This window comes from Petaurus breviceps, unplaced genomic scaffold, assembly GCF_028583685.1.
Source record: "Petaurus breviceps papuanus isolate PSGF00001 unplaced genomic scaffold, PetGlider_PUasm1.0 229, whole genome shotgun sequence".
Classification (NCBI taxonomy): domain Eukaryota; kingdom Metazoa; phylum Chordata; class Mammalia; order Diprotodontia; family Petauridae; genus Petaurus; species Petaurus breviceps.
This window is the reverse complement of record NW_027185903.1, coordinates 14,170,238-14,188,982: the sequence shown is the minus strand read 5'-3', so window position 1 is coordinate 14,188,982 and position 18,745 is coordinate 14,170,238. Positions and strand designations below refer to the sequence as shown.

The following is an 18,745-nucleotide window of genomic DNA, read 5'->3' as shown; positions in this document are numbered from 1 at the left end:
TTCCTTCCTTCCTTCCTTCCTTCCTTCCTTCCTTCCTTCCTTCCTTCATTCTGGGTTAAGTAACTTGACCAAGGTTACACGGTTAGTTATTTTGTGTGGGTGTTAAGTATCTGAGGCCAGAACTGATCCCAGGTCCTCCCAACTCTGGGGCCGGCGCTCTTACTCACTATGCCACCTAGCAGCCCCTTTCTCTATTTTTAAAAAATATTTTTTTTCCCAATTACATGTAAAGACAATTTTAAATATTCATTTAATTTTTTTTTGAGTTCCAAATTCTTTCTCTTCTGTTTCTGCAATGATAAGCAATTTCTCATAGGTTATATATGTACAATAATGAAAAACAATATCATAGTCATGTACAAATTTACTTTTTCAAGAATTTAAAGAAAAGGTCTATTTTTTCCCAACTACTCCTCCCAGTGCCTGTTTATTAAAAGAAATTGTGATATACTTTTCTTGCTTCTTCACCCAAATGTTTCTAGTTATCTGAATTTTGACTCAACCACAAAGAGACAAAAGATCTCGAAATAGATGGAGATAAATATAAAATGTAAATTAAGGAAGAAAGCCAAATCTCTGTGTAAAAATTAGGAATTTTTCTGACTGGGGAATTGAAGCAATTGTGATTCTTAACTTAATAATTGTGTATTCCTAATATTTTGTTTAATATAAAATCCCTAAAGCAGGACAGGAGGCAACTATATAGACACTGAGTATCACAATATTGCCTTCAAGCTTAAAAATGAGCTAATTATTATAACAGGGTATTACAAATATAAAGTACTATATATGTATATGTGTACATATATACATGAGTAATTATTGTATGAAGTACTTTTCCTTCCGTATTAGAACATCCCACTGTTTTTAGTAGCACTGTTTTTAGTAGTGGCTTGGAGGAGCTGCTCATGGCACTATATCTCAGCATGCAGCCAGGGGGCACTTGAAGTTCAAAGCAGCAGCTTACTTCCAACTATGCATGCAAGAACAGAGTCAGGCATCTCAGGCTCTTCTCAGCCTTTCCCTCCGAGTGGGTTGCCACTCCTCAAATCACCTTGTATTTACTTATCTGTATACATGTTGTACTGGAGAAGGAAATGGCAAACCACTCTCAGTATCTTTGCTGAGAAAATTCCATGGACAGTACTGATGTGCTACAGGGTGGGGAACTTGCCACATGCCCCTCTAGGTCCTTGGGTGCAGCCTTTTGACTGAGTCCAAGTTTTACAGAACAAATTTTTTTAAGGGGACTTGTTCTGTGAAGTTTGGATTCAGAGGACCGCACTTGAGGTAGAAGGGCCATATATGATCTCGAGGCCACAGGTGCCCTACCTCTGGATTAGGTTCAGGAAGAATGAGACATGACTGAATGGCTGAATAACAACAATAACAACATACATGTTGTATTTCCCAAGTAGAATGAAAACAATTTAATAGATACACATTAAGTATTTGCTGTACACCAAGTCTTGTGTTAGACTGGTAACATAAAAATACGAAGGAAACTTTCTGTTGGACAAATGTCAGCTAGCAGATGCTGCTACTTTGCTGCTTTGCACACAGTAGGGACTTAGTAATATTTGTTGAATTGAATTTAATCAAAACAAAACACATAATATGCATAAATTTCCTTTGTGACCACAAAGTGCTATGTAATTGTGCACTTATTTTTGTCATTTCTTGGTTTGTTAGTGGAAGTCATGAATAGAAGAGAAGGGTATATTGTGTAAATGATGTGAAAATTAGAGTGATAGCCCTCCATTTGCTGGTTATCTCCAACTTTATCTTGCATATACCTTGTTTGTATGTAGGAATTTTAAAGTTATCACCCCCACTAGACTGTGCACACCTTGAGAGCAGGGACTCCTTTTTGCCTTTCTTTGTCTCCTCAGCACATTGCTTGGCACATTCTAAACACCTACGAAATGTTTATTGACTGACTGACTGCTCTGAGATCCCCAGAGGAATCATGGCCTTTCTCAATTTTACCTTTCTCTGCTATAGTTCAGTCCAACATTTTCTTTCTCCTTTTTCTGGTGGGTCCCATTCCTTCCTCTCTGGAGCCAGACCTTTAAATTCTCTCTCTGGTTCTAACTTACTCCTATTTTCATAAAAACTCTTCCAGGCATGACCAAGACTCCTACCCAATCAGAACAGACCTCTGATCACCCTTAATTCTGACTGAGTTAATGAAGAATCATTCCCCTCATGTGGTAAAGTTATAGCAAGATCAGGTTGGGAATAAAAACAAATTTCCTGGGTTTCTCAGTTTTGACTAAGGTTGATTCTATTTACCTTCACCTGGAACAAATTGTGCACTGAATTTTTTAAAAAAATGTAACAGAAAACAGGCAACTCTTTGTGAATCCTCTGTGTGTGGGTGTGCATGTGTTCTCATGCTCACATGTATGTATGTGTATAAACAGGTAACCCACACACGTAGTGTCATTTCCAGGGATTTGCTAATGAGGTATGGTTGCAACAACAGTAAAAGAGAGAATGGCAATAATGCAATTGGGGAAAGAAGGTAACCATGGGGAGGTTGTAGAAGAGTCATGGGCTGCATAATTAGAGAATTACTTAGCAGAAAGGTTTTATCATGGGACAATGTCCTGTCTGTCCCCTGCATGAATTGGCATTGTTCTGGGACTGAGGCACAATGGAAAAGTGGAATCTATAGGGCAAGCTTGATAAGAGGAGAACACTGAACAGATGTCTCAGAAGTTTTAATGACATGAAAAATAGAGAGAATAGAGAAAAACTTACCAGATTATTATAGGAGTAATGAATCAGATTGAGGTCTCGAGTAGACAGAAAGAAAGTTTGGATAATGAAGACAATGAGAGAAATCCTCTATGGAAAGGGATGCAAAAAATGAAATAGAGGTGGCTAGGTGGCACAGTGAATAGAGCACCGGCCCTAGAGTCAGGAAGACCTGAGTTCAAATCCGGCCTCAGGTACTTAACACATACTAGCCGTGTGACCTTGGGCAAGTCACTTAACCCCAATTGCCTTGCCTTCCCCCCTCCAAAAACAAACAAACAAAAAATGAAATAAAAAACACCTGAAGAATAGGACTAGTTGAAGTGGAGGAGAGAAAGGAAAAATCTGCTTGATTTATACAGCACTAAATCTGAAAATTAATTTAGGTAGTATTATTTTTTATATGGACCTGGTTAAACAATGAACATTTTTTCCAATTGTCTGTCATTGTTTCTTTAGAAAGCATTTTGTAATTGTATTTATGTATCTTGAGTGTATCTTGGTAGTTTGGATTCAAGATATTTAGTATGTTTTATAGCTATTTTGAATTATATTTCACTTATTAGTTCTTCTTGTATTTTGTTATTGCTATATGGAAGTACTAACAATATATGAATTTATTTTGTATCCTGATACTTTACAGAAGTTTTTGTCTCAAACAGCTTTTTTTTGCTGATTCTCTGTGATTTCTTAACTGAGCCAAATCTACAAATAGGAATATTTTCGTCTCCTCTCTGACAATGTTTATATTATTAATTTCTTTTTCAAGTCTTATCACTAATGCTAACATTTCAATTGGATTTATTTTGGTGTGGTATGCCATATTCCATTGTTCGTGTAAGTTCCTTCTCTTCCATTGATGTCACCTAATAAGTTACCTTGAAATCCAAATGAAAAATTTAAACCAACCAAGAAATACAAACCTAAAAAATGTTTACATAAAAATTTTAAATACTCTTATTGCAATGTTACCAAATAAATGTCAATGTTTATTCTGAAAGATAAGGGTAATTTTTATTCAGTAGACATTAACAGTTCCCAACATGGTATCAAAGAAGAATTCAGAGTTATGAAATATACTTTAGGAAAATGTTCCCAGTAGGCTGTGCAGGATTTATTTTTATTACGTCGTTTGTAATAGTATCACATACTGCTGTAGAAATTTAAAATTTTTCTGAAACTTTAAAACTTCCATGAAAGGAGTATTTTCAGGAACATAGATTTTTTTCTTTTGATATGGTAGCCACAGGTCCTACTTCACTGTGATCTCAAACTCATTTTGTGATATGTTGAGGCTGGGATGGGGCCTATGAGATTCTCACAGGGATGTACTAAGCCCTCCTCTGGCTCTTGTTTAGGCTGGAGTTACTTCCCAGTACCCAGTTTTGTCCATAGATTGGGTTAACAAAACTAAAAGTAAAAAAAACTAGCTATAATACAACCACTATAGTAAAAACACAAGAGAGCTTCTGAGCTCTATCAGTGGCCCAAATCTCAAATAAAAGAATGACAAGAATGCCTGCCAGAGGGGTGGTCTACTTTTATTTCATTTCCTATTGTGTGCCTTGATGCCAATGTACACTTAGATACTCATTAGGTCTCTGAAGCTTTTGTTTCCTTGCTCGGTTTTCCCTACTAGAAAACATGAACTAGCATTTCCCCCTAATGCTTTGGATTCATATAGACCAGGATCAATATTTGGAGCTGCTTCCAAAAGGTTAGTTTCTCTCCTTGCTTCATTTCCCTTACTTGTAATTGCTCCAGGAACATCACTAAGTATACTTAAAGTATAAATCATGTTTAGGGTTTGCTATTTGGAGGTGATACAATGCTCAGTCCCTGCACAAGCACTCAAAAGTATTAAAATTATGTTGAGAAGGATAGTCTTTATCTCACCTCAGAAAATGCATAAAACAAAAAGGACTCACAAAAACCCATACATAAGTAACTGGACTTCCAACTAAAATTGAGGTATTTTGCATTTGTTGAGGGAGATATGACTCCTAATTGGTGGAGAGAATTCTAAAATAATGTGGTGCTCAGCATCAGCATGCTGTATAAGGGGTGAATTTGGTTCAAGTTTCTTGGGAAAGAAACACATGTATGTTTTCAAAGAAACTCTTCAAGAGAGAGTGAAAAAGACTTTGGAAACTGCAGACATGTAGGAAAAACTGACTATTCAACATGTCTCTTATTTCCAGCTTTTCTTCTTAGAGATTTCAGAAATTTTCTCCTTGGATGAGGTTGGGATCTCTTGATTTGAGCTAAGATCTCATCTCACTTCCATCAAACAGCTTATTAACTTTTAAGTATTTTCTTTAAGCAGGTGAGGTCTTGGAGTTCTCAAATCAAATTTTGTAGGGAACTGCTTAGTCTATCCATGGCCTGGTTCTGGTTGGACTAAGATACCCTAGCATAAGCCAACATCTCTTCCCTTCCCTGGACTTATTTTAGCTTTTACACTGACCCAAACTGGCCCCAATCCATTATGGCAAACTCCTCTTACAGAATCAGGAATCTACAGTGCATAATCAATCATTATTTTTTATGTTGGCATTTGATAACAAAAAAACACATCTTCAAGGATCCAGGAAAATAAATTTATTAAACTTTGAAGGGAAAAAATCCACAGACATAAAGAAGTTAAATATAAACCGAAAGACACAACTATTCATACTGGTGAATAATGGCTTGTATAACCAGTAAAGTACCAAAATAACATTCTGAGCTTGATTGAGGTATTTTTTTAAAACTATTTTTGGCTATAGAAACTTTGTCAGCCTATTTGAGTATAGTAAGAGACTTCTTCCAAAAACATATGTAGCTTTAATTGAATTAGTGTTACAGTTATGAAATCTTACATGAAACTAAATAATGGAGCTGTTAGAAAACTGCAGTAGCAAGTTAGCAGAAGATCTAATAAACACTTACTACAAAGTCACATGCTGGACTTTCCAAACCCAGTTCCAGCAACTGGCTGCAGTTCTTGCAGGACAAAAGGGATTGAAAGTCCCTGATGATGTTGTTCACGTCTTAAAGATGCCTGTGCTTACTGGGCAAGTTTCACTGATGAAGAAGTTAAAATTCAAAGTTCCATCTGTCTTACTGTTCATATTGTTGCTGCTTCAAATGAAGTACATTCTCTCACCCAGATAGTGTTTTCCTCTTTAATAATGTACTTTTTGGGGAACTTTACTCACATCTACTAAGGACAATAGTGTTTATTCAGAGATTGATTATCTGGAGATCCACCCTTTCTCCTTTTCTTTCCTATTGCCTCATTTTGCAGCTGCCTCACTCTTTACTAACATTTTTTTTGAGGGGATCCTAGAGGAAAAACGAAGGGAGGTGAAGCTCAGATCAGACAATTTTGCAACACACAAGAAGCCCTAAGGAAAAAGTTTGGCAGGGGAGAAAGTTACTGATATTGGTTTGTGGGACCTTGAATTATCTACAGATCTCTATTATTTATGCTGTTCTTGCCCCTGATTATCCTGAAAGATGGAGGCTATATATAGGATATGGGGGAAACTCCCCCCAAAAAACCCAAACCAAGTTTCCTGAATAACATTGCTCTCTGTTCCCTGTTCACTTCATTTTGTCCGGTTTCAACTTACAGAAAGCTTCATGTACCTCATCCCCCACTTGTGCAACAATGGGATAAAAATCAGGCCCTATATGCAAAGATATATAGATGCCAAGGCTACAATGCTCATTTTGGATTCTCCCGTGGGCTCAAAATCGCTCAAGGTGCATCTGCAGTATTTAAATGTTCCGGCAAAGAAATGTCTGCTATAACGTTTACTCCTCTTGATATTTACGGACATGGGCATGGATTGGAATACGGTGGTGAACAGATTCTTTGCTCTTACTGTTTTGTACAACTTAAAGTTTGCCTGAAAACTTAAAAATGTATAAGTACACTGAAAAAAAAACACCTTATGGTAAGATGAATATGATCTAATAAAGTAAGTCACTATAATCATCTTAGAATCAATCTAATGATTGTTTTTTGGAGGTATAAAAATGACCCTATAAAAAACTAACTTTTTGTTATTTTATTTCATTTTTGCTTCTTATTTTTGCTGCAATGACCCAAAACTGAAACTAGCTTTGGTAAAATTGCAACGAATACATTCTTTAGATGGATCAGCATAAATTACAATACACATTGTGTACCGTAATATAAAACAGCCATGCTTTAAGTCTAGAATATTAAAATATCTTTATCAATTTGTATGTCAAAATAAATGTTTTACTTACCCAAACTACTTCTGCCCTCCTGTTTATATTTTCTTTAGTTTTTCCAATTACCGATTAAAAAAACAACATCAAACAACTCAGTGTATGGTATGATTTGCATTAAATTCTCCTGAACTGCAAAACCACCTGATTTTAGCTTTTTCAAAAAGCATGATTTACTGTACATTAAAAACATAGTCATTCAATGTTTAGTATCACAAAATCAACACCCACAATAACAAGACAATCACTGCTACTCAATGGTCTTGGAAAGACAATGCTTTAAAATATTTACAATTCACAATAGGAAAGAGTCTGATTAATGCTTGTATGTTTGTGTGTGTTTATCATGTTTCAACATTTCAGGAAAAAGCGCTTAAGAACTGCCAAAAAAAATGTTTAAACATTATTTTGGTTTAAGCGGACTAGCCCAAGCCATCTTTATGCCATTAAATATATATGCTCAAGGTAAACGAAAGAAAGGCTAGGGCATGATTTTGTTCAGTTGGTCTGTGCTTACATAGCCACACGAGGTGAGGAATTCTTTGTCAGGCACAGACAGCGCTGTAGCATTAAGTACAAAGCCCTGGGGAGACTGTACTATGTGAATGGAGGTATAGTCAGGCACGGGCATTTCAGAATTTGAAGGTCCTCCCGCTATTCCGGAACTCACAGCAGTAGTGGTAAGGCTTTCTGTGGTGATGTAAACATCTTCCTGGCTAAAGCTCAGCTCCACCCGGGGCTCTGGCTCAACATGAGGGGCCATAGAAACACATTTTTTCGCATCTGCCTCGCAGAAGTAGGTATTGTCCATGATGAAGTTTGCTTGGCACAGTGAGGCCACTTCTGGGTGCCCATCACACTGTGATATCCCTGCCTTATTTTTTTGCCCAGGTGAAAGAACAACACTTCCTGCAGGAGTAATGTCACTCACCTGGGCATAAAAGTCAATGTTTGCCAGTGAACTCTGGTTGTTTAGCTGAGTATGGACAGGTAAGCCAGTGGACTCAATTCCACTTGTAAGAAGTGGTCTTGGCTTGCTACCTTCTGAAAGGATGACACTGTTGGGTGGGTGAGTAGTTGGAGTATCACAATTAGAAGGTGACCCATCATTTTCCTGATCAAGGCATAAGAGATCTGCTTTCCCTTTCACCCTCTGAGACTGAGCAATGTCTGAAGTCCCATCACATGAGTCACTGGCACTCAGATCAGTCTCCAGGATGTCTGGCTCATAACAGCTTGTACGTCCAGAGTCATCATCCTTTGCCCCAAGGTAATTCAGGGATTTCTGGTGGTCATCGCTTAGAAGTCTGTCTGTGTCGGACTCTTCTGTCTTTTCATCAGGGTCATCAATGTCCAGCTCAATGAACTCCACCCAAGAATCATCATTGTAGAATTGAGGCTTATAGCTGTCATGGCTGGCTAAGATGGTATTTACTTCTTCTAATTTTCCTTTCTACAGAAATGAAGAAAATCAAAATACTGTGAGGGGAGGTTCCATTTGATCATACAGTTTGTCAAGTAATACTTAGCCAGGGAATAATAAAAATAATAAATACCAAGAGAATTATGAAAATAATAATCGCACCCTATATATCATAAAATACACAAATACATTCAGTATCTAAGACTTCACCAGCATAAAATCTGTCTTCTTTCTATAAGGCATTATCAGCAAGCATTATAAACGATTATTATATGCTTGATGAAGATTACAACCCATCTTTGTCTTAGTAGATAAGTCTTAGAAAGCTCCTTGATACATAGGGAGTTTGAGTAACTTGAGGTAGAATTTGAACCCAAGTCTTCTATTCCCTATACCACACTGCCTCTATAATAAAGGAAATATATATGTATGAGGAAGGACTAGCCAAAAGGGTTTCAATTCTATGAGCATGCATGTTTGGTGAGCCTCCTTCTAGAAGTAATGATATGAAATAGAGGGGATCTTTTCTCTTTTTGAGCTGCAAAAGATTGCGAGGGTCTGGGAGATGGAGTCCATGCCAAAGTTTGCAAATAACTGAGCCTGGTGTGGACCAAAACCTTTGGTAATATACTTGAACTGAGAATGGCAGGAGATAGCAATTGGTTGCTCCACCTTGGCTAAGATGTGTTCAGAAGTTAAAATGGCAGGGGTGAATGGCTGTAGCAACTGCTTTAAGTGTGAGCCAGTTCACTCATACATTTATACTAATGTTTGAGAACTAACTGGCATCTTGAGATTTGTAGTTCAGAGGGAGAAGCAATAGCTCTTAGAGTTAAGAGGGAATAATATACACATTGATACATACAAACAAATATATATATATATGTGTGTGTGTGTATGTATGTATGTATATATATATATATATATCAGCACTTTCTGGTATTGTTCTCTCAGAGAAAGTGGCTGCTTGGACTTCAGATGGAAAGCTTTGTCAACATTTTGTTCTAAAGGGATGGGATCCCTTCTGGGCCTTACCCCGTTTCAAAACTCTTGTGTCTAGCAGAAGCAACTAACTTTTCTCATGGTTGGGGTCCTGCTTACCTATAGGCAAAATCAGCCTTGGTCCTAACTAATGTAGTCCAATGCCATGTAAGATTTCAGTAACTCTTCCTTGTTCTAAACCATTTGCTCTTTTTCAGTTCAGAACCGTGAATTGGGGTCTTCTTTCTACCCCATTTAGGGAAGTCCTAGAGAGGATCCTTTATTAAAGTGATATTAAGAAGCACTGACCAATCCCCAGAGAGGCGCATAACGATATTATCATTCTATATTCTAATTTACTTTAACATATATGATACTTGGAATGCCTTTCAAACCCTGGAAGAATTCTACCTCTTCAACAGATAGAAAGATATAGGCCTTACCTCTTGGGCTCTACCCCACCCTCCCATCTGTCTCCCACCAGATTACCTTGTAGTTTTTTAATATACATTGTGTATGTACTTGTATATATATGTTTTCTCCCCTCATAGAATGAGAACTCTTGGAAGGCAAGGACTATTTCATATTTGTTTTGTATTTTGCTTAATAAATGCTTATTGCTTGATTGATTATCATGAACATTATAAGATTTACTTTAAAAACATTTCAGGTCACTTCTGTCATATAACTAAGTAACAAAATGAGGAATTTTATATTAATGTGAAGCAAGTATCCTAGGCAAGAATGCTCAGTGAAAACTTCCTTAATCTTTTCTCTGCCTCAGGACTAGCCATAGATCAAAAGGGTTAGTGATTACCTTGAGAAGATCTGGATCAATCCCTTTAATTTTTGGAACTGGAACTGGGGGCAGAATCAGCAGCTTGATCCTTGAAAAAAAATTTTTTTAATGGTCTGATTTTAAAAGTATAAGTTTCATTCTTTCAAGGGGTAGAAAATATAATATTGTCTTTATTCCAGAAATTTCATTACTAAGAAGGGGAAGAAGGAGGAGAAAATGGTAGAGGCAAAAGGAAATAAAGAAAAATTGCAGAAGGCAGAAACCAGTGCAATAATATAAACTTTTCACTACAGTCAGTTTCAAATCAGAGGCCACTCTCCTGTAATCTGCTCCACTGATGCATACACATAGGTTGGTGGCTAGCTTTCATTTCCTAGAGTGAGATTCAAGGATAATTTCTGGGTTAGTTATAAGAAAGCAACTGTAGGTGACCTTTTGTTTCATTTTCAAAATAACAATGTGATGAAAAAAAGATATCTCACGTTTTCTTGGCTCCTAGACTGACCACAGTCACACACTGATCTACTGAGATCAGTGATCTATTTGAGTATTTGGGTCTTAGTTTCAGATATTTAAAACCTAACCACTGTGCACACCACTCATCTCATTGCCCATTTCAACCTTCTTATACTTGTTTATCATACAGCTTACTGCAATAATTGAAGGGAAGAGTTGATTTATGAGAATCATATTTGAGATCATATTTATGAGAATCATAGCTGGGGGTGGCACTTTAGAGGTCATTTGGTAGATCCCTTTAACTGCTGATTAGGAAAATGAGGGTTATAGAAGTTATATGATTTGCCCAAGATCACATGGGAATAACCAGGATTCCAGTCAGAGTCCTATGATTCTAAATCTGTGATTTTTTTCCCACAACCACATGATACCTCTCAGTACGATCTTAGAGCAGGAAGGAACCCTACAGACAGTCCATTCCAACCTTTACATTTTACAATTAGGTGAATGGATGTGCCCAATGTCAGTAGCAGTGGCAGAGACAGATTAAATCTTAGATGCTCTGATTCCTAATCTAGTCGTCATCTTATGACACCATCTTGATCATTTAAATCTGCCTTTTCAATTCTTACCTTCTACCCCCACCTCCAAAGCAGAGCTCAACTTGGGTCTAAAGAACTATGGCAACCTTTGACAGGTTCTTTTTTGGGGGGGGCCTTAAGGGGATGGGCAGGGGCAGGAGGGTCTAGCCCTGAGACCCTAAGAAATTAAGAAACTCCTAGTGAGAATGTTTTCCTCCATTAAAGCAAGTCAGCAACGATTCTTCAATTTATAGTCTTAGAAAGTTGCCTGGGGGCAGCTAGATGGCAGTGGATAGAGAACAAATCCTGGAGTCAAGAGGAACTGAGTTCAAATGTGACATAAGACACTTACTAGCTGTGGGACCCTGGGCAAGTCATTTAACACTGATTGCCTTGAAAAAGAGAAAAAGAAAGAAAGAAAGAAAGAAAGAAAGAAAGAAAGAAAGAAAGAAAGAAAGAAAGAAAGAAAGAAAGAAAGAAAGAAAGAAAGAAAGAAAGAAAGAAAGAAAGAAAGAAAGAGAAAGAAAGGAAAGAAGGAAGGAAGGAAGGAAGGAAGGAAGGAAGGAAGAAAGGAAGAAAGAAAGAAAGAAGGAAGGAAAGGAAGAAAGAAAGGAAGGAAGGAAGGAAGGAAGAAAGGAAGGAAGGAAGGAAAAAGAAAGGAAGGAAGGAAGAAAAAGAAAGAGAAAGGAAGGAAGGAAGAAAAAAGGAAAGAAAGTTGCTTGGACACTGAGAATTTAGATGGCTTGACCAAAGTTACAAAGCTAATATGTGTGAGAGGCAGGACTTGAACCCAGGTCTTTTTGCTCCTAGATTAGTCCTTTTTACATTAGGTTAGGGATTTTTCATCTGGTGCCTATAAACTTAAAAAAAATTTTTAATAATGGTATTTCCATATAATTGATTTCCTTTGTAATCTTATGTATTTTATCTTGTACATTTAAGAACATAATTTTGGGAAGGGTTCCATGGATTTCATCAGACTGCTAAAGGGGTCCATGACATAAAAAAGGTGAAGAATCCAGGTTCTAGGACACACTGCTCCCTGACAGAGTTGTTTTATGGGTTCATATAAAAGCTATGGAAAGTAACCATCCCTATCTTGGCAGTAGGAATAACTGATCAAATACTGTGACCATTCCAGGGCTTGGCTGTAGTTTGAAGACATCAGTGTGAATAGCTTCAATGAGAAGGTCATTCTCAGAATGTTCTCACCTGCCTTCTCTGGGTGGTCCTTGTTTGCTTTGAGTCAAGCCTCCAGTGTACTGACTCAGCAGGTTAACCACCAGTTTTCAGATGGGAATAAGATGCAGGAGCATGTCTTGCAACATCCTGTTGATTCTGTATCCCTCAAAGACTGTTTCTTTCATTTGACTTCTTTCCCCAAATACAGCAATATAGAGTGACAATATTCTAATATCCTAGGACAGCTAGTAATGCTCCATAATAGTAATGTTAGGAAAGCGAGTAATGCTACATAATGCCATGTATCCCTCTTTTTCAATGGCAGAACAGAAAAGAGTCTTAGACTGAGGGACACGATGACTGGGCTCAAGTTCAGGTTTTGTTGCTTTTTTAGGTGTGTGACACAGGGGCAAGTTTCTTCTCTTGTTCCCTCATCTGTGAAATGCATTATCTGCCTGCCAGAGTTGTGTACACTGTGAACCATAATAATTTATAGAAATGTGATTTGTGTTTATCATCGTTATTTTTATGAGAATGATGCTAATCAACTGCCCTGGTTAGGCATGTGCTGTGAGAGGGTTTTCCATCAATGATAATTGATAATCTATCCATTTTTCTCTCTTTTGTTGGATCCCTGAAACCTTTGAGACTAATGACACTTGTTTGCAAGATGGATGGCCTGGGACAAGGAGTATTATGTGCGGCTATGGAAAAGATTAAAGATCATTGCTTTGGAACCTAAGATACTGACTCAAACATACACCAATGATGAAAACTGGCCCAATATAAAGAGTCACTGGAGAGCTTAGCTGTCTGGGTTAATAGAAAGATGTATTAGAGATAATTCCCAGTCGTAGATAATAAAAGAAAATCACTTGGACATAGTATAGAAAAGTAATTTTTTTGCTTACATTTTAATGTGTTCCTGATGATCTGGGAATTTGCAAAACTTTAAATAAAATAATGAAACTAATTTGTCTTTCAAGTAGATGTAGTAGTAGTAGTAGTAGCGGTAGAAGTAGTAGATCAAAGATGTGGGTACATTGTAAAGCTCTGAGTGTCCAACTTTGTCATCCTGTCCTCTTACCCCTCTTCCAACTGCTCTACCACTTTCCACTAGCATGCTGTAAATGTTGGGCATGGCCAATGTCATCTCTTGTACTGATACAAAAGATCTATTTATCCAATAAAGATAATTTTTAAATAAAAAGTTTTAAACAAATAATGGACATATTTAAATGTTTTCCCGCTCAGATTTTCCCTATATATCTAGGGGATGGTATTTAATAACGATGTTAACAATTGTTATCATTGTGTTATAGATGTAGATATAAAAGGGAAAATTTTTTCTTTGAATTTGATATTTCATATTTTTCTTGGGACACGGTTTACTGTTTTGATTGAGAGGGCAATCACTTCGTTGTGTGGTTTTACCCAAAGGCAAGACATTGGACTGAATGAGCTTTTAAGTTTTTGTAAAGCAGTCTTTATGATTCTATGTAACTCAACTCAACTAAAACCTAATTAGGTGATTATTATGGTCAGAGCACTTTGTTGAGCATTGCAGGAACAAAAATAGGGCACATATTGGCAGAAGTATTGCATTATTTGAAGTTTTCTTTTATGGGTCAAACTATGTATAATCTAGATATTTTCTGGCACATGATATCTACTACTTCCTGTTCCTATTGGAACATGGAAATTAGAGGACATATTTTCTGTAAGTGGGAACCTTGTCAGGGCTGAAGATGTGGGAGACAAAATGATTTATTTTTTATAAAACATGAAAGTTAAAAAAACTTTAATATGTTTCATTAATTTTAGCACAGAGAAAGTTTGAGGTCCAATAATTATAGTTTTAAAAAGTGATCAAGGGGTGGCTAGGTGGTGCAGTGAATAGAGCACCAGCCCTGGAGTCAGGAGGACCTGAGTTCAAATCTGTCCTCAGACACTTAACACAAAAACTAGCCATGTGACCTTGGGCAAGTCACTTAACCCCAATTGCCCTCCCAAAAAAAGCAAAAAAAAAAAGTGATCAAAAAGGTAGTTTCTTGGTAGGATTTCATTTTTCCTTACAACTCTAAGATGAAGTTTACTTAATTTCTTTAATATTATTTATTTGGGAGGATCTTTTGCTTCTACTTAATGTGGGCTGGTTAATTCCTGACAAATTAAATAATGCATGCCATAATTCACTTGGTTTTTACCAATGTTTCCTGATGATCTGTGGTTAAGAATAAATTACTTTAACTGTGGTACTTGAACATAATGCAACATCACTGTACTATAAAAAAACAATGAATATGAAGAATACAGAGAAGAATAGGAAGACTTAAATGACCTGATGCAAACTGAAATAAGCAGAGTTAGGAAAACAACATATACAAGGGCTCTAACAATATGAATGGAAAGAATAACAAAACAATCAAAATTGAAATCTGTGTGACTATAATGATTAAACTTGACCCTGAATAAGAAATAAAAGACTATATCTCTCTCCTTCTTTGCAGAGATAAAGGATTATTAGTGTGAACATTGCATGTTAAAATATTAAATTCGATTGAAATATTGGTTAGTTTTACTGAATTTTTTTCTTTTCTTTTTTTTCTTCTTTGTTAGAAGGGATGCCTTTCTGGGTAGTCTGAGTAATATATTGAAAAATTCATGCGGTATGAAAAGAAAAGACATCAATAAAACAACTTTTAAAAGACTGAATTATCATCTTTATAGTAAGCTACCGTGCTTATGTGTATCAGCTCCATAGACATTAACTTTGACCCAACTAGATCATCAACTATACAGACTGAAGTATTCAAATGGTACATAATTTGGCTTTTATCTAAAGTTATTTTAGATTGTTGACATTACTTCAAAGTGACCATATGCAACTAAAAAATAAACAGATTTGTATTCCCCCTGCCCAAGCATCTTGAAAGTGTTACCAACCTCCTATATTATAAGCATTTTTAGATATAGGAAATGGAAATGTTCCTGAAAAGTTGTATGTTAAGTGAAACTTTGTATAGTCCAACTTATTTTTTTTCTAATGAATTACATCACAAAATCAAAGACACATCCCCAAGGAAAGTATCATATCATGTACTAAGCTGAAGAATCTTGGCATGCTAGAGATTGTATGATCTGGCAGTACTTTCTTTGCCTTTTGGGAATTACAGACTATAGCTGTGATTCACTTTAAGAAAGCTCAGAAGCTGTACTTTTCTCTTTAAAAAACAACAGTAATGACAACAACAACCACAAAACTCTGAATAAACCAAACTCAAAACAAAACTCTTCTATGTAGCATGGTGGTAGAAGGACTTTATGCTTATAGTTTTAGCCAGCTCTGTCTTGGACTGGACCAGGGTTTGACTATTGTACTTTATTCTGGTGCCAACAGTGGGAGCAATATGGCAGTACATATACTCCCCCAAATTTAAAGCTTTTGGTGATGTCTAATAATCTTTGATTCTACTTTATATTCTTTGTAATAAATTTTCACGTTATATACAATTATATAAATATATATATAATATATGTAATTATATAAATATATATATAATTATATAAATATACACATTATATACCAAGAGGTATACAGACCATTATCATAAATTCTTAATCCTAACAGAGACCTTAGAGATCACTAGTTCAATGATTTCATTTTACAGATGCTGAAAATGAGACCTATAAAAGTTAAGTGACTTCTTCAAGGTCACACAGGAGTGGCAAAGGAGGAAGAACCCAGGTGTCTGTGATCTATCCCAGTGCACTTTCTACTTCTCTGAGATTTTGTCCTGGATACGTGAAGGAGAATGTAAAGAGCAGTATATGATTGTGACAATTAAAATAATTTAAGTCAGACCCCACTTTATCTGAAATATTAAGAATATTAAGGCTAAAATGTTTATTTTTAAAACGAGTTTGATGCCTGCCTTATATTTCTTCTTTACTCCATATCCATTTAAACTCAAGGTCAGACCAGGCAAGAACTCATTAATAGCCTGGTGGCTTATCTGGGGCAGTCATACTGTTACAGCACATATACCTGTGACTTTGCAGTATAGTTTCATTATTTTGTTTGAACTAGAATGAACATTTGAAAGAAGAATTAAAGGCCCTAAAGCTAAGAAATGAACAGACAAGTCTTCCAAAATGACTTTATGAGGTAGGGACAAACCAGTATGTGTAGACACATGCATTCTAGGCATATAATATGTAATTCTAAAGAATCTGTAGCCATGGTTTATGGAATCCAAACTACCAATATACCAGTAAACTACCAATAATATCTGGAGAGGGTAAGTTATACTGGATTTTGTTTTTCATCTTCACTTAAACAATTTCGCGAGAAATCTACTATTAAGAAACAAAAATAAGATAAGGAATGGAAACCTAACAGCTCCATTGGGGGTAAAAAATAAAAGAAACACCTTTTAAAGATGACTATTTCAAACCTACCTTTGTTGTTTAGAAAGTATGAATACAAATAACACCACTGTCAGCCCAAATATTCCAAAGATAACAATCAAGAACCATGGAAACTGGAAATCTGAAATGCAAAATAAAAATTCACTCACACAAAGGTTTGAGTCAATGCTTTCCTTCTGGCACTGAATAGTTCCCAGTTGTTAATCACCTAGTGAAGTCAGGAGTCATTTTACCTGGAAACTGAGTGAAACCACAAACATTGGTGCTGTCCTCTGGAACATTATTAATAATAATAATAGCTAACATTTATGCAGGGTCTACTATGTACCAGGCACTGCTAAGCACTTTACAATTATTATCTCACTTGATTCTCACAACAACCCTGTAAGGGTAGCTGCTATTATGATTCTTATTTTACAGATGAGGAAAAAGGCACTAGGTTAAAGGCCTTGCCAAAGGTCACACAGCTAGTAAATATCTGAGGCAGAATTTGAATTCAAGTCTTTCTGACTCCAGGCCTAGTTAGTATTCTCTCCACTGCACCTCCTGGTCGTCCACGCCTTCAAAAGCATTTCAAGGTTTACTCATCCAGCACAAAAATTGTTTTGTTCCCTAATAAAAATATATTACTGAAGTAATTTCATAGATTGCTGGCATTTATTTTGCAATACTTTGGCCCATGTGGAACCAGTATGGGTATGTCATTAAAGTAAAAACAGTCCCTTAGAGATTCTCAATAATTTTTAAGAGTGCAAAGTGGTTCACAGACCAAAAAGTTTGAGAACTATTGATATATATTAGTGAAACCTCATGCTTACTCTCTATCTCTACAAAGGATCAATACTTTAATTCTTTAAGAACTACAGATTTTGTTGGTTTGGGTATTTTCTCCATTGTGATACTTCTGTGACTTGGTAGATGGTTGTTGGAAGTTGTGGCAGAAAAAACTCATCACCCTCTGGATGAGCATTTTCAAACTTACACTGGTCTTCTGAAAACAGACATATAGTTTAGGGTTCCCAGCTGCCAGAGCCTTTGTCCCTGAGATTATCTTCCATCTTCTGTGTGTGTGTATTATATACAGACGTATGTATGTATTATTTGTATGTACCCAGTTATTCACATGTCTCCTCCATTAGAATAGAAGCTCCTTGAGGGCAGGGATTGCTTTTATCTTTGTTCCCCTAGAGCTTAGCACAGTGCCTAGAACATAGTAGCTATTTAATAAATATCTGACTGACTGTATTCAAAGTCTTTCCAACTTGGTAAAGTCTACCAGAGTTTGTATTCTTCTAGTGTAGCCTTTGAAAATATTCAGTCACCTCCTATAATGGGGCTTTGGATGTCTATAGGTACCATATAAGGGATAAAATCCTATTATGTATAGTATCAAATACTACTCCAAGTAAGTGGGACATAGATTGGGGTTTAGAATCAGTTTTGTTACACAGATTTTTCACTTTAATGGTATTTTTGAAATAAATAGTTAACTCCTCTGTAGCCTGCAATATGTCAATTGAAATATTTCCTGAATGTCAACATTATCCTGAAGACATTCCAGGTAGCTAAAAACCAATCTCATTTTTAAAGATCTTTAAAGATGTAAACTTCATGGATTCTCTTAAAAGCTAATTAACAATATTAACTTCTCCATCCTATTATCTATTGGAGAAAAATATTACTTCTCTGTTGACCTATGGGAATTCCAGAGGCTATGGTTTGCTTAGAACCCAACTGATATTTTATGAGGCATTTTTTCAAAATCAAAACTCAATAATCACCTCTGGGCACAATGACGACTCTTAAGCCCCATAACTTCAATTGCATGAATGTTATTTCCTTATTCATTTCAATGGGTGAGGAAACTGAGGCTCACAAAAG

The 18,745-nt window shown here is 36.3% G+C and overlaps 1 protein-coding gene across 2 annotated transcripts in view; it reads right to left on the bottom strand.

The window, feature by feature from the left end:
- Positions 1-5,349: 5,349 nt before the first annotated feature.
- GHR (growth hormone receptor) overlaps positions 5,350-18,745 on the bottom strand; it is a 354,244-nt gene continuing 340,848 nt past the window's right edge. For both annotated transcript variants that reach the window (XM_069096239.1, XM_069096240.1), the window contains exons 8-10: positions 16,895-16,985; positions 10,230-10,299; positions 5,350-8,461 (exon numbers count right to left, since the gene is read on the bottom strand). In XM_069096239.1, coding sequence (XP_068952340.1) covers positions 7,490-8,461; positions 10,230-10,299; positions 16,895-16,985 — 1,133 coding nt within the window. In that variant the 3' untranslated portion in view covers positions 5,350-7,489. The remainder of the gene's footprint in view (positions 8,462-10,229; positions 10,300-16,894; positions 16,986-18,745) is intronic.